The following is a 23,532-nucleotide window of genomic DNA, read 5'->3' on the forward strand; positions in this document are numbered from 1 at the left end:
CTTGCTCCTCAGGTGGGACCTCCACAGCCGAGATATTCTTCCTGATTTTAAACTGCCACACGTGGGTGTGGGACCAGCCCATTCTGAGTCTCCCCTTCCTATCAGTCTTTTATTTATTTATTTAATTTTAATTTGTTGTGTTTACACAGTTACAAATGTCCCCCGAAAATATCTCCCTCCCTCCCCCCGTGTTCTCCTTGATACCCCCTTTGCCCCCTCCCCCACCGCTTCTCCCCTTCCCTCCATGATACACTATCCTGCCCTCTATCTCTCTGTGTTATGTGTATATACTTTCCCCAATGTCTTTCCTTTCTTTGCTCCCCTCTTCTCCTTCCTTTTCCCTCTGACCACTTTTTCTCTGGACTCTTGAACCCCTTCTCTGCCTCTCTTCTGTTCCTCAGTTCACATTGTTCATTGGATTCCTCATATTAGTGAGGTCAGATGATATTTTTCTTTCTCTGCCTGGCTTATTTCATTTAGCATATTAGACTCCAGGTCCATCCATGTCGCAAAGGTAAGATTTCCTTCTTTTTTCATGGCCACATAGTATTCCATTGTGTGTATGTACCACTGCTTTTTAATCTACTTGTCCACTGATGGACACTTGGGCTGTTTCCAGATCTTGGCTATTGTAAACAATGCTCAAATAAACATGGGGGTGCATTTCTTTTTTTGAATCAGTGATTATTCTTAGGGTATATTCCTAGAAGTGGGATAGCTTGGTCAAAGGCAGTTCAATTTTCAATTTTTTGAGGAATCTCCATACTGTTTTCCTCAGTGGCTGCACCAGTCTGCATTCCCACCAGCAGTGCAGGAGGGTTCCCTTTTCTCCACATCCTCACCAGCACTTATTCTGTGTTGTTTTGTTAATAAGTGCCATTCTGACTGGTGTGAGGTGATATCTCATTGTGGTTTTAATTTGCATTTCTCTTATGATTAGTGATGTTGAGCATTTTTTCATATGCTCATTGGCCATTTGTATGTCCTCTTTGGAGAAGTGTCTATTCAGTTCTTTTGCCCAGTTCTTTTTAAAATTTATTGATTGATTGATTTTTGGAGAGAAGAGAGAGAGAGAGAGAGAGATGGGGGAGAATAGGAAGCATCAACTCACTGTAGTTGCTTCCTGTATGTGCCTTGACCAGGCAAGCCCAGGGTTTCGAACTGGTGAGCTTGGCATTCCAGGTCGATGCTTGATCCACTGCGCCACCATAGGTCAGGCTTTTGCCCAGTTTTTGATTGGATTGTTTATCTCCCTGGTGTTGAGTTTTACAAGTTCTGTGTAGATTTGATGTGGCTTCTTTAAATCTCTCATGTAGGACTTCCATTCAGCCAGATTTCAGGCAGTTCTGAATGATGGGTTTTCTGTAGTTTAGTTGTAATTTTGATGTCTCTTGTATTTATTAAATTTCTCATTTTAAATTTCAAAACACAATCTCTCTGAGTGTGACACAGATAGGTTCACTATTTATAAAAATGATAGCAAAATCTATGTGTCTAGACAATGAATTCTTTGTTCCCAAATTTAATTTGCATCTTGACTGCAGTATGATAATCCATGATAATAATTTTGATTTCTTTTTTTTAAAGAGTAGGATTTTATTTATTATTCATTTTAGAGAGGAGAGAGAGAGAGAGAGAGAGAGAGAGAGAGAGAGAGAGAAGGGAGGAGCAGGAAGCATCAACTCCCATATGTGCATTGACTGGGCAAGCCCAGGGTTTTGAACTGGTAACCTCAGTGTTCCAGGTCGAGGCTTGATCCACTGCGCCACCACAGGCCAGACCTAATTTTGATTTCTTAGAAATATTACAATTATGTTTTCAAATGATATTTCCTATTCTAATTAAAATCTTTTAATTTGTGTTTTCTTTAAGCAACAAGAAGATAATATCCGTTGCTTACCTGTGCTTGGTCATTTTGGTTATGAATGTTTGCCTCTTCAGATGATGACCAGAGCTATTAAAAGAGGATTCTCTTTTAACATTCTCTGTGTGGGTAAGTGCCAAACTGCTCTGAATTATTACTTAATTTTTCCAGATGCTCGTTTCAACTTACCTCCAGCAGTGCAAAACTGGTGGTCTTAATTCAGGAATATGTTTTCATGTTTATATTAATTTCCATTGTCTTAACCGTATTACTTAAAACATTTTTTCCTTAAATGTTTCGGTGCTCTTCCAAATCAGAGACAGATTTGTGTGCATTTTTATTTCTATATTATGTTAATGACTGAAGGTGTCATGAGTAGCATGTATATTTTCAAGGACATCTTTGAAGTATTTGTGACCCTTTAAATCACTCTAGAGCAGGGGTTGAGAACCTATGGCTTGCGAGCCAGATGTGGCTCACAGACAAATCTTTAATAAAAAAAAATAATAACGTTAAAAATAGAAAACATTCTCACACAAAAAAATATATAAAACATTCTCATGTATTAGAATCCATTCATTTCCTACTGCTCATGTTCATGGTTGCAGGTGGCTGGAGCCAATCACAGCTGTCCTCCGGGACAACACCAAATTTTTATTGGATAATGCGTAAGGTACACAGGTCGTTGTATGGCTCTCACAAAATTACATTTTAAAATATGTGGCGTTCATGGCTCTCTCAGCCAAAAAGTTTCCCAACCCCTGCTCTAGAGGTATAGTGTGTTACTTTTTCTCAGCCACCTTATGGCCCTATATCTATGTTTATTACAGGGGAAACTGGACTTGGAAAATCAACACTGATTGACACACTGTTTAATATTACTTTGAAAGAAAAAAAATCCTCACATTTTTACTCAAGTGTTAAACTTAAAATTCAGACATATGAACTCCAGGAAGGGAATGTGCCGTTGAAATTGACTGTTGTGAAAACAGTGGGATATGGTGATCAAATGAACAAAGAAGACAGGTTAGTCCATTCTTATTTTAGTTAAAAGTGTTTCTTATTTCAAAGAATTTGCCTTTTTTCTCTATGGACTAAAATGTAATATTATTCTAAGGCAATTGAAACCTTTCTTCCTAGATTTAAATTTTTTTTCTAATTAACTAATGTCCTCTTCTGATTATAAAATTCATACTTTTGTATTCAGTTGTCTGATTTCCTTACAATATTTTTAAATTATCATAAAAATTATTGATGTAGTTTCTATTAGTTTTAGCTTATTTCCTTATTTCTCCTCTGGTATTATGACGTCTTATAGATTTTATATCAGATTTAAACTGTGTAAGAGGGAAATAAATTAGAGCAATAGCTCTAGATTTTTACTCTCTTTGGAAATAGATGCATACTCATTATTATATATTACTGTTCTAGTTAACTAAAGTCAGTTAACTAAGAGTGAATAGGCCTTGGCTTGTTGGCTTTGGTAGAGTGTTGGCCTGGTGCGTGGATGTCCCAGGTTCGATTCCTGGTCAGGGTACATAATAGAAGTGACCATCGCTTCTCTTCCTCTCTCCCTCCTTTCTCTCTCTCTCTCTCTCTCCCCCTCCTGCAGCCATGGCTCAATTGATTCAAGTGCATTGGCCCTGGGCACTGAGGATGGCTCCCTGGAGCCTCTGCCTCAAGGTGCTAAAAATAGCTTTGTTGTGAGCATTGGCCCCAGATGGGCAGGCAGGACATTGGCCTCAGACGGGGGTTGCCAGGTGGATCCAGGTCAGAGCACAAGTGGGAGTGTCTTTCTATTTCCCCTCCTCTCACTTGGAAAAGAAGGGGAAAAAAATTAAAATGAGTATTTGTTTAAAAGTCTGTCATTATCCAGTGGTGTTCTGGTGAATATTCAAAGCATGATTCTCTGGAAGGAAAAATAATGATTTGTAGCATTTACTGATTTCTGTGGTGTGAATACTCCCACCTGGCCTATTTCAAGCTACCTAAATCCTGTTACTGAATGTAGAATGAACAAAAGATTAGTACAACATGCTCTCACAAGCTTGTATGAGCCAGCTTCAGCACACCATTGCATATAACTAACATAAGTCACACAAAACAAGTCAGTATTGTATATGAAAAATATATTCACTCATTTTTTTTCCGGGATCCACCCAGCAACCCTTGTCTGGGGCTGATGCTCGAATCAACTGAGCTATCCTCAGTGCCCGGGGCTGATGCTCAAACCAATCAAGCCACTGGCTACAAGAGGGAAGAGAAAGAGAAGCGGAAGAGAAAAGAGGAGAGAAGCAGATGGTCACTTATGTGTGCCCTGACCGGGGATCAAACCTGGGATGTCCACATACTGGGTCGATGCTTTATTCACTGAGCTGAGTGGCCAGGGCCTGTAGAGAATGTTTTAAGATTTTATTTCTTCTTTAGTTTTTAAAGCTCACATGATTAGCTGCTGGAAACTTCTCTGTTTTTCCAGAAAGTGTTGCAACAGTTCAGATTTTCTAGAAAGTGGTTTCTCCCTTGCTCACAGACCCTGGTCTGATTCTTCTGAGTACATTTCAATTGCCAGATTTCACTCTTGCAACTGTACCCAACAGCGTGCACATAAAGCCACCTGCAGAATGGAGAGATATATGAGTTTAGCACTTGGCCTTGGAAGTGTCCACAGGACCAGTGACAGGGAGGATCAGAAGCTGAGGTTTTCCCAGCATTTCATGAGTGAGCTTCCTGCTGAAGTCCTGAGCCTTGTCAGCAGGGACCATGAGCCTTTAATGCACACTGATATTCTTATCGGTTTCTTTCCAATCTCCTCCCTTCCTCCATTTGTGGAGTTTCAGCCTCAGTATTCTGGGTACTTCTGGAGAAAATGTATTTCTCTAGGGTTGCTGGGCACTTCCTCCCTTTCCCCTGTGGGACAGATTGCTGCCAGCTACACTGCTCACAAAAATTAAGGGATATTTTATCACTTCATATTCATTTTGAAATATCCCCTAATTTTTGTGAACAATATATTTTAGCCCCAGACTGTGTAGCTTTGAGGAAAGGTTAACATTGGCAAAGTTCCTCTGATTTCTCCAATGCATCCAAATTTATTCTTTTTTTTTTAATGTATGCTCCAACGGAATCTCCCATCTTGATTGCTGAACTCTTACAAATATCTTTTATATATTGGTGTGTGCTCGAATAAACACTCTCCAGGTTTTCCCTGATTGCATGAAAGAGGGGTTGCTGGCTTCTGCTAGTTCCACAGCTTGGAGGGAGGTGTGTGAACATACTACAGATGTGCAGCTAGGCTCAATTCTTCCTGCTTCCCTGGCATATGGTGCTGGGTTCCACAAATCCCACAGGCATACCTTTGGATCTTAGTGCATAGATCAGTTTTTAGTTGTTAAAAGGGGTGAAGTATTCATGGCCATGATTATGATGTCACTCTTATGAAATTTTTCATACAGTGAAACTTACTTTTATGACGTGTATTTCTGCAGGGTTTTTAAATTTGAATTTATTGGGTGACATTGATTAATAACATTATATAGGTTTCAGGTGTACAATTCTATAATACACCATCTGTGTATTGTACTGTGTGTTCACCACCCTAATTCAAGACTCCTTCCATCACTATTATCTTCTGCCTCCCTCATGTAGGTGTTTTAAAATTGAATTTAATGGGGTGACATTGGTTAATAAAACCATACAGGTTTCAAATGTAGGTTAAGTTGATATATCCACCATCTCAGTTGTGACACAGAAAAATGCTACCACATCAAAAAATTCTCTTGTGCTTTAGTCCAATGGTCCCCAACCTTTTTTGGGCCACGGACCGGTTTAATGTCAGAAAATATTTTCACGGACTGGCCTTTAGGGTGGGACGGATAAATGTATCACGTGACTGAGACAAGCATCAAGAGTGAATCTTAGAGGGATGTAACAGAGGGAATCTGGTCATTTTTAAAAAATAAAACATCGTTCAGACTTAAATATAAATAAAACGGAAATAATGTAAGTTATTTATTCTTTCTCTGTGGACCAGTACCAAATGGCCCACAGGCCGATATCGGTCCACGGCCTGGGGGTTGGGGACCACTGCTTTAGTCTATCTACTCGTATGCTGCTACCAGACTGTATTATTTTAGCCTCATGATAAGACCTGACAAGCAGAATCTATCTCCTTGGTTTTCTTCAATATGTCTTGACCACTCTTGGTCCTTTGTGCTTCTGTATACATATCATATAAAAATTTGGTTTCTAATTGGAATTACATTGAATTGAAAGATTATTTTGCCATGTTTGTAAACAATGTAAACCATAGGCTTTTATTGGTTTGTAATTGTTACCTTTGTAAGAACATCTTATGCACATCGTAATTTATATGACAAACTACTGAGAACACATATTAACCATTTATTAAACGGTAAAAATGCAGACTTCAGGTGTTATTACTATGTTATGCTAAATGTTTGAATAATTATTTTCCAGCTACCAGCCAATAGTTAGCTACATAGATGCTCAACTTGAGGCCTACCTTCAAGAGGAATTGAAAATTAAACGTTCCTTTGTTGACTACCATGATTCCCGTATCCACGTGTGCCTTTACTTCATTTCACCTACAGGACATTCTCTGAAGGCCCTTGATATATTAACCATGAAGAACATTGACAGTAAGGTATGTTTGGCAAATCCATCAATCTATCAAGATTTGATCATTATTTTGAGATAATACATATCTTGAAGGCATTCTCTTACAAGATTTTGTTTTGTAATATTTGTATATATCATACTTTTTGTTCATTTTAAAAGCAGTTTTATTAATTTGCTAGGAATACCATTACAAAATACCATAGACTTAAGGGTTTTAAGCAACAGAAATTAATTTTCTCACATTTCTCCAGGCTAGAAGTTCAAGATCAAAGTGTTGCCAAATTTTGTTTCTTTTGAAATCTTTCCTCTTGGGTGGCAGATAGCTGCCTTCTCACTGTGTCCTCACATGGTCTTCCCTTTATGCACATTTCCAATGTTCCTTTGTGTCCAAGTTTCCCCTTATTATAAGGACACTAGTGAGATAGGTTTAGGGCCCATGTTAATGGTTTATTTCAACTTAATCCTCTCTTTTAAGATTATATTTCCAAATACAGCCACATTCTGAGATATTAGAGGTTAGGGCTTCAGTATATGCCTGGGGGGAGGGGAGAGACAGAATCAGCCCATAACAGCATTTGATAAATTTCAATCTTACCTTACTTTCTAGAAAAATTTAATTAGAAAATGCATTAGGACAATGAGATACAGGTAAAAAATATATAGAAATTCATTTGGGTGGTAGACACAATGCAATATATAGACCATGAAATCTATATGATCTTATTAACCAATATCACCCCAATAAATTCAATAGAATAAAAAATAAAATAAAAATTTAGTTTTTCTTGCCTGACCAGGTGATGGTGCAGTGGATAGAACATCAACCTGGGATGCCGAGGACACAGGTTCAAAGCCCTGAGGTTGCTGGCTTGAGCATAGGCTCACCAGCTTGAGTGCAGGCAGGGTCACTGTCTTGAGCATGAGATCATAGATATGACCCCATGGTCGCTAGCTTGAGCCCAAGGTCGCTGGCTTGAGCAAGGGCTTACTGGCTTGGCGGTCTAGGCATATATGTAAAAGCAATCAGTGAACAACTAAAGTGCCATAACTATGAGTTGATGCTTCTCATTTCTCTCTCTTCCTGTCTGTCTGTCCTTCTATCTGTCTCTCTCTCTTTAAAAAAATTAGTTTTCTTGTGATTAAATGATAATTCAGATTGTGGTCATTTGCCCATGTGTTTGAAATTGAAATTACTCTATAGTATTATAAAATAATCCCATTAACATTTATCTGGTACCACTGATCTTTTGAAACACAAAGCTTTCATGATCTTGGCTATTGGTCCTATCAGAAGGATGCAGGATACAACATGTATTTTTTTTCCCCAACAGAGGGAAACTTATGTCATGAGATTCTTTTCTGCACTCAGTCCTGATTAAACATACTGTTTTCAACTTTATTCAGATGAAGAGAGGAACAGTTCTAAAACTGACTTTTTTTTAATCAAAGGAAGGTTAACTTTTGCAATATATTGTTCAAACTATTAATATATAGAAAGAAATTTTGTAATCTCATATATCACCAAGTCATTTAAAGAAGTTATATTTTTAGTTAAAATTAAGAGTTGCAAAGAGAAAATTAAGAGTTGCCTTAATTTCTCAATTTGCAGTGTATTCAATAAGCAGAGATATAATGTTTTATTTTTCACTTTAAGGGCATCTGCAATCATCAGGCTATTTCCAGATACAGGAAAGTGCTACTTTTTACAAGGATAATTACTTACTTAAAGTGGGCAAGAGTGCATGGATGTCTTTTGTCTTCTCTCCCAGGTTACTCAGCTCTCCTTGTAATAAGTGACTTTTGTTCTTCAAATCTGACACCTGAGGAATTAATTAACATGGAAAGTTTTCATTTCTTATGAGATAATGATTTACTGTCACTGGAGGGTATCTTTTCCCAGCTTTGTCACCAATACAACCCAATGCATTTATGTTAGATTTGAATCTATCTTAGCAGCTGTCTGCTTTTTACAGTGGAAACTATTGTCTAAAGTGATATAATTAGACAAAAATTTTAACATCTATGTTACAACACTGAAACCTTAGATTTGGACAAGGATTTTTTTAAAATGTACTTTAAAGATTCTAAAACTAAAAAAAAAAAAAGATTATAAAACTACAGCAATATATCTAATGCTGACTTTTACACATTCCTACTAGAACAGAACTTGGACATTGTATAACTAGTTATACTTTAACAACATATCTTATTGTAACAGTATTAAAACATTTTAGAATTTTGCATATTATTATTTTCTATAAAGCTTAATTATTAAGATGGAGACAAGGAGACAGCAATAATTCTATTTTAAAACTAGAAAGAAAATATTATGAATACATTCCAACCTCTAATACGCTATTTGGAAATAATCCCATTTTACAAATTACAAATAAACATACTTTTTAGCAAGTGTTATATACGTACATACACACATTAAGCCTTTAGGGTATGGCAAAAATGAAGTCTATTATTTTTAGATGTTTTTTGGAAAACACACGCAAATTTATCTGCAAAGACATACAGATAGAGCAAGGATCGGTTCAAATGCAAGATTGATTAGATGAATTTGTGAAAAAGGTGATGCAAATGAATGACAGGTAGAAGACAAATTGTTTTATAATTTTGATGAAAGGTCTCTTCTGTTTTATAGCACTCAATTAAATAAGAAATAAAATTGTTAATGAATTAAATATACCACATCTTCTTACTTCTTACATTTTACTAGCTCTTGGTGTGTTAGAAATATAAGAAAGTTTGAGAAAAGAACAAAAAGTAGGACTTCTAAACCTGAACTCTCAGTAAAATTTATCTTCCAAAGTACTGAGTACTTTGAAAAGAAATTTTGTGTGAAAAGCATGATAGTCAGTGATTATCTAGTAACAATATTTACTGTCAAATATTGTGAGGTTTTGACTGTAAAAATTCCAGGATTGTCAACAAATCCTCAATGGTGAGATTTTGTTTTCTTCTTTCTTAATAGGTGAACATTATACCAGTGATTGCCAAAGCAGATACCATTTCTACAAATGATTTACAGAGATTTAAGAAAAAGATAATGAATGAATTGGTTAGTAATGGCATCCAGATATACCAGTTCCCAACAGATGATGAAACTATTGCTCAAGTGAACGCCTCAATGAATGTAAGCCTCTATTGAATATTAATTTTATTTTACATGTGGGAATCAAATATAATCTATAAGTAACAATATTAGTAATATATTGCCATTTGTACCTGACTTAGAGATTAAGTTATTTTTTCCAAAATCCAGTGTGGAAAATGTTTTATTTATTTATTTATTTATTTTGGAAGTGTTCACTGAGAATCAATTCTGTTATTTAACAACTTTATTGAGATATAGTTTACATACCTATGTTCATCCATTAAGGTATACAACTCAATAATTTTTAGTCTGTTTACAGATGTGTGCAACTATTACCACAACCAATTTTAGAACATTTTTGTCATCTCAAAGATAAACCCCATACCATCCGCTCTTCTCTCCTACTACCTGTGAACCCTCCCCCCCTCTGCACCAATGCTAGGCAACCACTAGTCTTTCTTCGTCAATTTCTCTGATCTGGACATATAAGGTCTACCGGAAAGTTCTGTCCATTTCTATCACAACAGGTTTCAACACGTAAGCACATGTTTATTTGGCGCATGTGTGCCTCTCTATTTTTATCACTTAATGTATACATACTGACGTAGCAAATTAACTAAAATGAAGTTGATTCACGTTAGTCTTATGTGTGAAGCGATAGTGTACCCATGGCTACTGATAAAGTTCATTTAGCCACTGTAATTTTTACAAATTTCAACAAGGAAGAAATGCTACAGAAGCATGTCTGTCGCATCCACCATATTCCCCAGACTTAGCAGCCTCCGACTATCACTTGTTTTTGTCCTTACAAAATTTTTTGAAGGGCAAAAAATTCAAAAATGAAGAAGATATCAAACAAGCACTGGTTCGATTTTTTGCATCAAAAGATAAAACATTTTTCAAAAATGGGATATACAAATTGCCCTCACGCTGGCAAGAAATCATTAATAATAATGGCAATTATATTATTTAATAAAGTTTATTGACGGTAAGAAAAATTTGTATTTTGTTTTATTCCAAAAACAGACAGAACTTTCCGGTAGACCTTATATAAAATTATTTGATATTTGGTCTTTTCATATGCTTGTTGGCTATTGATATATCTTCTTAGGAGATATGTTTACTCAGATCCTTCTCCCATTTTTTAAATTGTGCTTTTGTCTTTTTAGTATTGAGTTATAAGAATTCTTTATATATTCTGAATATAATTCCTTATGAGATAAAAGATGGGCAAATTTCCCCCCCCAAAATCTGTTAGTCACCCTTTCACTTTTTTTGCTGTTCTTGGAAACACAAAATTTAAAATTTTTTATGAAGTTTAATTTATCTTTTTTGTTGTTGTTGCTTGTGCTTTTGGTGTCATATCTAAGCCTATTTGCCAAATCCAAGGTAATAAAGATTTACTTATATGTCTTCTTCTAAGAGTTTTTAAAATTGTGGTAAAATCTACATAACATGAAATTTATCATCTTAAACATGTTAGAGTGTACAGTTGAGTAGCATTAAACATTTACATTGCTGTGCAACCATCATTTCCACCTATTCACAGAACTCTCTTTATCTTACAAAACTGAAACTCTGTATCTAGGATTCCTGGATTACAAGTTTTATTATTTTTTTTCCTTGAACACTTTGAGTATGTTATCCCACGACTTTCTGGCTTCCATGTTTCTATTGAGAAGTCAGCCGTTAATTTTATTAGGGTTTCCTCGTAATTAATAATTTTTTTCCTTGTTGATAGTCTATATTTTTTGCAATGATGTGTCTGTTGGTGAATCTCGGCATTTATCTTACTTGGTATTTGTTGCTATTCTTGGATGTGCAGGTTATTGTTTTTCAATAAAATCTGGAAGTTTTCAGCCATTATTTCTTTTGAGTACTTTTCCCTGTCTTATCTCTCTCTCCTCTCCATCCCAAAGCATGCATATTGATGCACCTAATAGTGCCCACATTTCTCTAAGACTCTCTTCAATTTTTTTCTTGTTTTGTTCTTTGCTTGCATAATCTCTACTTATGTTTATTTTGTTTTCTTCTGCCAGCTCAAATACATTTTGGAGCCCCACTGTCAAATTTTTTATTTGCTATCACTGGACTTTTTAAACACAGAATTCCAATTTGGTTCCTTTGAATAATTTCTATGTCTTTATTAATAGTTTCTGTCATATGCAACATTGTCATCATACTTTCTTTTATTTCTTTTTATCTCCTAGTGTAGGGAATCCATGTATTTACTGTATTCATTTAACTTTTTAACAAAAATAGCTGTTGATATTTAATATTTACAACTTTATGTTTTTGGAGATACATATATATCTGTGCATCCATCACACTATCAACCATAGAAACTTCTCCAAAAGTCTCCTCCTGCTCCCTTTTTCCCCCTCTGTGGAAAGAACACATAAGATCTAGCCACTAATTAAACTTATAACTATCCCATACAGTATTATTAATCATCGACATTATGTCATACAGTAGATATACAGAACTATTTATTTTGCATAACTGAAACTTCTCACCTTTTGATCTACATTTCCCTATTTCACCCTTCCTCCAGCCAATGGTAATCATCACTGACTCTATATGTTTGATGATTTTAGATTCCACATATAAGTGAGGTCATGCAGTATTTGTCTTTCCGTGTCTGGCTTATTTCATTTAGCATAATAAATGGCAAGTTTCCCCCTTTTTAAAAGGCTGAATAATATTAAATTGTATGAATATACCATCCTTTTTATTTGCTCATCCATAGAAGAACATTTAGGTTGTTTTTGTATCTTGACTACTTCGAATAATGCTGCAACGAACATGGGAGTGCAGATATGTCTTTGAGATCCAGAAATCAATTCCTTTGGTTACTTAGAAGTGGGTTTGTTATATCAAATGATTATTTTATTTTTAATATTTTTGAGGAACTTCCATACTATCTTCCATAATGGCTGCACTGATTTGTATTCCTCCCCAGTTGTCTTATTTCTTAGTTTTCTGCAAAGTAGCTGTCCACTTTAAATAGTTCTGTTTAAAAGACTTTATTTTTTGAGTAGTTTAAGGTTTACAGAAAAACTGAGCAGCAATTACAGAGTTCTCATATACCATCTTAAGAAACTCTTGAGTTTTTCCTATTATTAATATCTTGCATTAATGTGGTGCACTTGTTACAATTGATGTGTTAATATTGATACATTTCTAACTACAGTCCCTAGCATATATTAGCATCCATTTTTTTTTTTTATTCAGTGAGAGGAGGGAAGGCAGAGACAGACTCTCACATGCAGCCTGACACAGATCCCCCTGGCAAGTCTACTAGGGGGCAATGCTCTGCCCATCTGGGGCATTGCTCTGTTGCTCAGCAACCAAGCTCTTCTTAGTGTCTGAGGTGGAGGCCATGGAGCCAACCTCAGCACCTGGGGCCAACTCGCTCCAATCGAACCATGGCTGCAGGAGAAGGAGGAGGAGGAAGAAGAGGAGGAGAATGAGGAGAGAGAGAGAGAGAGAAGCGAGAAGCGAGAGAGGGAGAGGTGGAGAAGCAATTGGGCACTTCTTCTGTGTGCTCTGATCAGGAATCGAACCCGGGACATCCACATGACAGGCAATGCTCTACCACTGAGCCAACTGGCTAGGAACCATTAGCATTCATTTTTTATTGTACATTCTGTAGGTGTTGACAAATATGTAATGGCATATATCCACCATTATAGTGACAAACAGAATAGTTTCACTATCGCTAAAATCACATGAGCTCCATTTATGAATTTCACCCTCCCTCTCTCCCATTGTGTCCTGGCAACCACTGATATTGTTACTGTTACATAGTTTTGCTCTCTCCAGAATGCCATATTGTTGGAATCATACAGTACATAGCCTTTTTAGATTGGCTTCATTTATTTAGAAATATGCATTAAGAGTTTTCCGTGTCTTGTTAAGGCTCAATAAGTAAATATATTCTGAATTAAAAAGATAAGCAATGTAAACTTTAATTTATTCTTTTGTATTATATTTTCTTTATATCTTGTCTTAAGAATTTAGGCTCTCTTATCTAATAGCATACCAAGGAATGCATAGAGAGTAATTTTAATCAAAACCAATTAATAGACTACTGTTAATTATTAAATAGTTAACATAATGCATTTTTACCTTAGGCATTGTATATCAACTCTTCTGTTCAGACAGACCATTTGTACAACTCCTGACATATCATTAAAACCTTGCATATTCTGGCCTTGGCTGGTAGAGTGTCTGCATGGCGTGTGGATGTCCTGGGTTTGATTCCCAGTCAGGGCACAAAGGAGACTCGACCATCTGCTTCTCCACCGCTCCCCCTTCTCTCTCTCTCTCTCCCAGTCCTGCAGTGATGGCTCAAGCAATTGAGCGAGTTGGCCCTGGGTGCTAAGAATGGTTCCGTGGCATCCACCTCAGGCACTTAAAAAAAAAAAAAAAAGCTTGGTTGCCCAGCATTGGAGCAGCAGCCCCAGACAGGCAGAGCATGGCCCCTAGTGGGTTTGCCATGTAGATCCCCTTCCGGGTGCAGGCAGAAGTTTGTCTCTCTGCCTCCCTGTCTTGCACTTAATAATAAAAAAAATTAAAATCTTGCATATTCTGCCTTGCATCCTTTTCAAAACTATATCCTTACCTATGATTGCTCTCCTACTTTGCTTATCTTCTCCTCAAATCTCTCTTGGTTGACCTCATTTTTCAAATTTCCCTTGACTCTTACCATCAAGTGATTTAAGTGACCCTTTAAACTTTAATTGTATTTAAGAGATTTTATTATTTATTTATTTTTTTACAGAGACAGAGAGAGGGATAGATAGGGACAGACAGACAGGAACGGAGAGAGATGAGAAGCATCAATCATCAATTTTTCGTTGGGACACCTTAGTTGTTCACTGATTGTTTTCTCATATGTGCCTTGACCGCCGGCCTTCAGCAGACCGAGTATCCCCTTGCTCGAGCCAGCGACCTCAGGGTCTTTTTTTTTTTGTATTTTTCTGAAGTTGGAAACAGGGAGGCAGTCAGACAGACTCCCACATGTGCCCCACCGGGATCCACCCGGCACGCCCACCAGGGGGCAATGCTCTGCCCATCTGGGATGTCGCTCTGTTGCAACCAGAGCCATTCTAGAGAGGCCATAGAGCCATCCCCAGCGCCTGGGCCAACTTTGCTCCAATGGAGCCTTGGCTGCGGGAGGGGAAGAGAGAGACAGAGAGGAAGGAGAGGGGAAGGGGTGGAGAAGCAGATGGGCGCTTCTCCTGTGTGCACTGGCCGGGAATCAAACCTGGGAATCCTGCATGCCAGGCCGACACCCTACCACTGAGCCAACCGGCCAGGGACCTCGGGGTCTTGAACCTGGGTCCTCTGCATCTCAGTCCCATGCTCTATCCACTGCACCACTGCCTGGTCAGGCAACTTTAATTGTATTTAGAATTCATGTATATGTACATATATGAGTATGCATATTTATATATAGAGCACTATTTATTCATATATTTTATATTATATATACATTAATTACTATACTGATAGTTATTATTATTATTTTGTTAATTAAGTGAGAGGCAGAGAGGCAGAGAGACAGACTACCATTTGTGCCCTGACCAGGATCCACCTCACAAGCCCCTTACAAGTGATGCTTTGCCCATCTGACACCGCTGCTCCGCTGCTTAGCAACCAAGCTATTTTTAGCACCTAGGCAGGCCATGGAACCATCCTCAGTGCCCATCACCAACTTTGCTTGAACTGGAGCCCTGGCTGTGGGACAGGGCTGCAGGAGGGGAAGTGAGAAAGAGAGGGGAGGGTGTAAGGATAGGGGTGGAGAAGCAGATGGTTGTTTCTTCTGTGTGCCCTGATTGGGAATCAAACCCAGGACTTCCACATGCCAGGCTGATGCTCTATCACTGAGTCAACTGGCCAAGGCTCATATGATAGTTATTCTTTTTTTTTTTTTTTTTTACAGAGACAGAGAGAGAGTCAGAGAGAGGGATAGACAGGGACAGACAGACAGGTACGGAGAGGTGAGAAGCATCAATCATTAGTTTTACGTTGTGCGCTGCAACACCTTAGTTGTTCATTGATTGCTTTCTCATATGTGCCTTGACCGCCGGCCTTCAGCAGACCAAGTAACCCCTTGCTGGAGCCAGCGACATTGGGTTGAAGCTGATGAGCTTTTGCTCAAACCAGATGAGCCCATGCTCAAGGTGGTGACCTCGGGGTCTCGAACCTGGGTCCTCTGCATCCCAGTTCGACACCCTATCCACTGTGCCACCGCCTGGTCAGGCTGATAGTTATTCTTAATACTTTTGTTTTTTACTTTATACTGGAGTTAAAAGTGACTTTTATATTATTATTATTATTATTATTATTATTTTGTATTTTTCTGAAGCTGGAAACGGGGAGAGACAGTCAGACAGACTCCCGCATGCGCCCGACCGGGTTCCACCCGGCATGCCCACCAGGGGTGACGTTCTGCCCACCAGGGGATGATGCTCTGCCCCTCCGGGGTGTTGCTCTGCCGCGACCAGAGCCACTCTAGCGCCTGGGGCAGAGGCCAAGGAGCCATCCCCAGCGCCCGGGCCATCTTTGCTCCAATGGAGCCTTGGCTGCGGGAGGGGAAGAGAGAAACAGAGAGGAAGGGGGGGGGTGGAGAAGCAAATGGGCGCCTCTCCTATGTGCCCTGGCCGGAAATCGAACCCGGGTCCCCCGCACGCCAGGCCGACGCTCTACCGCTGAGCCAACCCGCCAGGACCTATATTATTTTCTTGACACTATCTTTGTGTTTCAGGATAAAGATAATGACATGTCTAGTAAGAATCTATTCTTTTTGTATTCCCCATAGTATATATAATGCCTTGGTTTAGGCTCTACTCAGTGGGTAGTTTTCAGGATTTGACACTAATGCTCGCAGAAATCAGTTTGCACATATTTACTGCCACGTTATAAAATCTGGGGCAAGGTAGATCCCTTGTTTGAATAAGCTTAGCATGTTATTCTTGTATCTATTATTTCCATAGCAGAAATAAGAGTAACAGCGTATGTCATGTTGGTATAAGGGAACATGATTAAAATGGTCCTTTCTTTATAGGAACTCTTACCTTTTGCTATAGTGGCGTCTATGGATGAAGTGAAAGTTGGAAAAAGAATGGTCAGAGGCCGTCAGTATCCTTGGGGAGTTTTACAAGGTAAATATTGCAATAGTGAGCAGGCTTGTTCTGGACTGGTTATGTGTACGTATGCATATATTGTGTATATATATATTGAATATACAGTATATATAATGATATATATACTATAAATATACTATATATAGTATATGTATATTATCATAGTCTCAAAATATCATTTAAACTTGAACCCCAATGGTAACTGTTGTTAAATAGTAAATTACTAATAAGGAGCACAGATTCTGTTTCATTTAGGCTAATGCTTATATTGATTATGACTTGTTCTCATAGAAGTTTGCTAGGTAGTGCTTTAGGCAAAAATCCAGAGGTTGGACAGAATCTCCTCATTTACCCCAGTTTTGATCTGTATATTACCTCCCTAGGCATGAACCATCACATTCAGAATGGTGGAAAGTGCTTTGAGCATACTGAAGCCTAAATACTAGTATTTAAAACATGTTACATAAATTAGTTACTACTTAATTTATGAAACATTTAAAAGTGGTCACTAGAAAAAAGGATGGTAAATTCTTTGAATCAAGAAATACAATTTACCTTTGGATTACACCTAGACATTTATATTAGTTATCTAACATCATGATGAGTTGGAACATTGTAATAGCCAGTCATTTATTTTCGAGTTTACATGCTTGTAATACTAGTTTTTGGGGATTGGATGATCTCTGCTTGTACTGGTTTCCAAATGCTGTCTTTTAGTGATGAATTAGACATTTTTTAATTTATGGAACATAGTTAAAAAGAACACGTCTTAATGAATATTAAATTTGGTTACAATATCAAACACAATACACAATATGTTGTGCTCAGTCTCCTGGATGTGGCAAACACAGGAGAGAGCCATGTGATTTTACTGATTTGCTTTGAATATTGACTAGTTCAGTCTCATAAATGTCTTGTATAAATAGAATATAATAATTTCACTATGTACAATTATAAAGACCTTTAATGTTAGCAGGATTTAATTTAATGGAATTATTTACTTTAGTGAAATTATGTTAATTCTTCATTAGCACTCTGTAAAATACCTTGAAGGCAGTTTGTAAAATACTGACATAATTACTAATAAAAACTTATGTAATATACTAATATAATATGTTACTTTACTGATTCATATTTATTCTTTGGCTACCAAGTTTAAAACAAACTTTCTGGTCTATAAATAAACTCTGTAATTGCTGTGTACCATATAAATGTAGTTGCATGGTGAAAACAATTTTAGTTATTAATCAGAATGATCTCTTAGCTGTTAATTTGAATGCTTTTTCATGTGTGTATTTATTCAATAAAACTTACTGAGTGCCAGGGATTGATCATGTGTTGTGGCTTCATTATTTCTCTGCCTAGTGGAAAACGAAAATCACTGTGACTTTGTTAGGCTCCGAGACATGCTTCTTAGTACAAATATGGAAGATCTGAGAGAACAAACGCACACTCAGCACTATGAACGTTACAGGCGCTTAAAACTGCAGGAAATCGGTTTCACTGATGTGGGCCCAGACAACCAGCCTGTTACGTGAGTAGCCATCTTGCTAGAACAAGCCCTTGTGATTTACAAAACCCTTATAATCATTTGGGAATGAGAATAACTGTACTTCTCGCATCATGGGTTATTCACAATGTTATGTTTTTAAATCATCTTCGGACTTAGAGAACATTTGTAAGGGCAACACAATGCAAGGCATCATTTATATGCTCAACTATGTGTACCCGTGAAAGTGTATATCCAAAAGAGAAGTTCAGAAAGGAAGCTGACAGATATTAGCAAAGATTGACAAAGGTCGGCAAAAGGTATCGAGAAGGACGCAAAGAATACTGAGGACTGAATGGAGGAAAGAAGAAAAGTGGCAGTGTAACGTCAAGTGAAAATAGTTGGAGAGCAGGTGTATTTACCCATATTGGAGAGGAATAGGATTTGTGCCACAAAAGTATGATAGTTCTATTAATTTTGGTACTTTGAAGAAGACAACCAAAATTGAACTGGCTATCTTAAGTGAATCATAGTTTGAAAGATACCTGGCTTTATTTTAATTATTTTGAGAACCTCATAAATTAGAGGTTTCCCCCAGTTTTATTATGAAAAGACGTGAAGAAGTATGATATAATAAAAAATTTGAGGAGCAAGAAATCACTGCTATTACTGTTTTAAAAATTCTAATAGTCTTTATCTATTCTCTCTCTCTACTCTTATATTCAATATTGCACCTACCTCAGTTTTACATCTCATGGTATAGAAATTTCCATTTCTACATAGGGAAGAATATCGGTGAAATGTTCTTACATGGGATTTAATATATAATATCTATTTTTACATGTTTATTTATATTAGCATTTTAATATGAAAGCAATAAAAATTCTTTTTTAGTTTTCAAGAGATCTATGAAGCCAAAAGACAGGAGTTCTATGACCAATGCCAGAGGGAAGAGGAAGATTTGAAACAGAAGTTCATGCTGCGAGTACAGGAGAAAGAAAAAGCCTTTAAAGAAGCCGAAAATGAAGCAAGTGCCTCTAGTTTCACATAATTTGTATTCATTTTTAGATGGTCTATTAATCTGGGGTATTTAATATCAAAAACTTAGTTGATGTTTTTGAAGACTACTCGCTATTTTTCAAAAAGTGGCTATTTACTATTTACCATATAGATTTTTTTAAATTATTGTTCCTTTTTTCTTTTTTTTAATTTTTATTTTATTTATTCATTTTAGAGAGGAGAGAGAGAGAGACAGAGAGAGAGAGAGAGAGAGAGGGAGAGAGGAGAGAGAGAGACAGGGGGGAGGAGCTGGAAGCATCAACTCCCATATGTGCCTTGACCAGGCAAGCCCAGGGTTTCGAACCAGCGACCTCAGCATTTCCAGGTTGACGCTTTATCCACTGCGCCACCACAGGTCAGGCTACCATATAGATTTTGAGTACAGCCTTTAAAACATCATAGTCTATAATGTTTTCTAGAGCATTTGGGGAAATTTTCTTTTTAATAAGTCCTAAAATAAATTTGTGAAACCCACTTATCTTTATTTTCTTTGTAACTTGAATTTTTATGATAAAGTTTCATTTAAAGCAAATGGCAGCTATTGACTTCTGAGAAATCATGCACTTTCTTTTCTTTCATTAAAAAAAAAAGTATTGCCTTGGCCAGCTGGCTCAGTGGTAGAGCGTCGGCCTGGTGTGTGGAAATCCTGGGTTTGATTCCTGGCCAGGGCACACAGGAAAAGCGCCCATCTGCTTCGCCACCCTTCCCCCTCTCCATTCTCTCTATCTCTCTCTTCCCCTCCCTCAGCCAAGGCTGCATTGGAGCAAAGTTGGGTGAGGCACTGAGGATGGCTCCATGGCCTCTGCCTCAGGCGCTAGAATGGCTCTGGTTTCAACGGAGCAACGGCCCAGATGGGCAGAGCATTGCCCCCAGGTGGGCATGCAGCAGTCTGTCTATCTGCCTCCCCACTTCTCACTTTGGGGGAAAAAATTATTGATTTTTTTAGAGAAGAAAGGGGAGAGAGAGAAATGTTGATTTATTGTTCTACCTATTTATGCATTCATTAATTGATTCTTGTATGTGCCCTCACTGGGGACAGAACTGGCAACCTTAGCATATTGGGATGACACTCTAGCCAACTGAGCTTTCAAGCCAGGGCTGAAGTCATGTAGTTAGAAAATACACTGCATTAGAACATTTTCTATACCTTTATAAGTAAGCAAGTAAATGCTGACTAATGCAAGTCTTGATTAATTAAAGAACTTTTAGTTGGTGAATTATGTGGGTAACTATTTCATTTAATTCCATCCTGTTTCCAAGGAAATGGAAAAAGAGGTTACTAATATAATTTTGATTGTTTGCTACCAATAGTTTTATACAAAGGAATATATTAGGAATCATAAATACATTTCTCTTGAGTGAGTGTGGTTTCAACTTAAGTATATTTAGTTTTAGTAGGTAAATTGGAATATGAACTTTCCTCATAGAAACAAGTAGTGACTAGTCAGTAGATGTCTGAGTCAGGGACAACTGAACTATGAGTAACAGAAATTCCATTCGCTTAGGTAAAAAGGGATTCATATTTTTTACTGTGAATATTCCGTTGTTTCAACAGTGCTACTTGTTGAAGAGACTATCTTGCCTCCAGTGATTGCTTCTGCTTCTTTGTCAAAGATCAATCGACTGTATATATGTACATTTATTTCTAGGCTCTTTTTGTTGCATTGATCTAGTTTTCTATTCTTTCACCAATATCACATTGTCTTGATGACTGTAGCTTTAATCAGATTCTTAGAGCCAGTCTTAAAGTCAAGTAGCATCAGTCCTCCAACTCTGTTCTCCTTCAACATTGTGTTGGCTATTCTGGGCCTTTTGTTTTGCCATCTAAACTTTAGAATCAATTTGTCAATATCCATAAAATAACTAGCTGGGATTTGACTGGGATTACATTGAATCTATAGATTATGTGGGAAGAACTGACATATTGACAATATGTAGTCTTTCTTTTCATGAATATGGAATATCTCTTCGTTTATTTAGTTCTCTGATTTTTAAATTCAGAGTTAGTTTTGTAGTTTTTCTCATATGGATCTTGTATATATTTTGTTAGATTTATACCAAAGTATTTCATTTGTGGAGGTTCTAATGCAATTGGTATTGTGTTTCAATTTCAAATTCCAATTTTTCATTTTATATATATATATATATAAAAGCAATTAATCTTTGAATATTAACCTTGTATCCTACAACCTTGCTATAATCTCATTAGTTCCAGGAGGGTTTTTTTGGTCAATTCTTTTGGATTTTCTACATTGTTGATCATGTTACCTATGAAAAAGACAGTTTTATGTCCTCCTTCACAGTCTGTATACATTTTATTTCCTTCTGTTGTCTTACTGCATTAACAAGGACGTCTAGTACAATGTTAAAAGGGAGTAGTGAGAGGGGGCATTCTTTCTTTGTACCTGTTTTGAGGGAAAACTTTAGTCATTTCACCAGAGTAGTTCAGATCTGAAATGTTTAAGTATTAAGATGAAGTTTAGCTTTCTCTGATTTCTACTCTCCCCCTCCCCCCCAAGAGAAACATTTCCCCATTGACTTTTGTCATCACTTACAGACACCACACTCTCACATCCCCAGGGCTGAAGATATAAATCCAGGGGGAAAAACACCTTTATTTAGAACCCTGGTCTCAACCTTTGCTGCACACTCAGATCACCTGGGGACTTGTTTAAAGCGCTGGTGCCTGGATTTCAGCTGCAGATGGTCTGCTTTAACCAACCGTGTGCAGCCTGCACACTGAGCGATTTGCCAGCTCATTGAATAATTTTATTGGGCACTTTGGGATGAAAACGTCTGGTGTTAACACTGTGTTTGTGTTCTTCATAGTCATTTACACCAGATGATTAATACTGTGGCAGTAGAATCCCCTGCCTATTTGTTTTTCAAAAAGTTAAATCGCAAATAAACTTGTCCTTTATAGCTTTACGCCATACATCGCTTCTTGACTTTTTGTCTGAGGTCAGGTGTAGTTTTATGCCACACAAGCCATCGCTTTAAAATACATACTTTCTCCGATGCATGCAGGCAACCTTTATGTAGTCGAATTAAGTCATGTTAAAGACCGAGGTTAATTTGATTTATTTGGTTAATTTGATTTATTTTAAATCCCACAGATTAAATAAGATCTCACAAGTAAATAAAAAGTAACTGAATGAGGTCCTTGAAGATTTTTGTTTCTTCCTATAAGTATGCTAATTTCACTTGAGAGAATTACAACTTTCTCAAGTTTTTCCTCTATTGAAGTCTCAACAATGGTTTCATAATCCATGCTGTATTTTAATGTGTATAGTTTTAGTGGGCATGAATTTACCAAATTTTACTCGAAGAGACTTGAGGGGTAGGGTAGAGTAGAATATATACCTCATTGGGGAAAAACAAAGTATTGTAAAACTTGAGAATTGCTTGTCACTGCAGATTTTATTACATTTGGTTCAATGGGGACACTTTTAGGATTTAATTGATGAAAAATGTATATCTGAATATTTATTTTGAACATAAATTTTTGAGATTATTATTAAGATCAAGCTCTACTCTGATGATTAATACGTTTGCTAAGCAGGAATAAAGGTGAGCATGTTCCCGGGGTGATGCCATCTGTTGTGCTCTGAGTAACAGGTGCCTCTGTGTTTCACAGCTACAGGGCAAGTTCGAGCAGCTTCTAAGAATCCAGGAAGAGGAGACAGTAAAACTTGAGGAAGAGAGAAGACAGTTGGAAGAAGAAATAATGAATTTTAATAAAATGAAGGCAGAGTATGAAGCATTGCAGAGTCAGGGTCGCACCAATGTAAAAAAGGACAAAGATCGTAAGAAATAGCCCTCCGGGCATTCTCTGGCATAGGGTCCTGTCACTCTCGATCCTGTCTTCCTGTGCCATTGTCTTAATAGCACTCCACTCTGGTTAAGTTCTACTCATTTTTAAAATTTGTCTGCTTATTGTGTATTTTCTGCAACTCTCAAGAGCAGGTACCTTGGTTGTGTTGTTAACTGCCGTATCCTCAGCATTTAGGACAAAAATTAGCACAGAGTTGGCACTTAATAAGTATTTGCTAAAATGAAAATAAAAAGTATTGATTAGCTGTAAAAACTCTTTTGGTATAGCAATGCCTGTGGCTTCAGGATACAAGTGGTTTTTTGTTTTAATCTTAGTAGAAGATTTGTTGTTTTTATTTAAGTATTAAATGTATGAAATGATAAGCTACCTTTTCGGTATATCATTTTTTTA

The 23,532-nt window shown here is 37.2% G+C and overlaps 1 protein-coding gene across 1 annotated transcript in view; it reads left to right on the forward strand.

The window, feature by feature from the left end:
- The window catches only part of SEPTIN14 (septin 14), a 30,224-nt gene extending 6,952 nt beyond the window's left edge, over window positions 1–23,272 (forward strand). The window contains exons 2-9 of the mRNA XM_066379965.1: window positions 1,873–1,993; window positions 2,695–2,890; window positions 6,341–6,527; window positions 9,483–9,644; window positions 16,681–16,777; window positions 18,125–18,293; window positions 19,143–19,275; window positions 22,945–23,272. Of these exons, the coding sequence (XP_066236062.1) occupies window positions 1,873–1,993; window positions 2,695–2,890; window positions 6,341–6,527; window positions 9,483–9,644; window positions 16,681–16,777; window positions 18,125–18,293; window positions 19,143–19,275; window positions 22,945–23,124 (1,245 nt within the window). The 3' untranslated portion in view covers window positions 23,125–23,272. The remainder of the gene's footprint in view (window positions 1–1,872; window positions 1,994–2,694; window positions 2,891–6,340; window positions 6,528–9,482; window positions 9,645–16,680; window positions 16,778–18,124; window positions 18,294–19,142; window positions 19,276–22,944) is intronic.
- Window positions 23,273–23,532: the final 260 nt, after the last annotated feature.

Source organism: Saccopteryx leptura, chromosome 4 (assembly GCF_036850995.1).
Source record: "Saccopteryx leptura isolate mSacLep1 chromosome 4, mSacLep1_pri_phased_curated, whole genome shotgun sequence".
NCBI classification, from domain to species: Eukaryota; Metazoa; Chordata; class Mammalia; order Chiroptera; family Emballonuridae; genus Saccopteryx; species Saccopteryx leptura.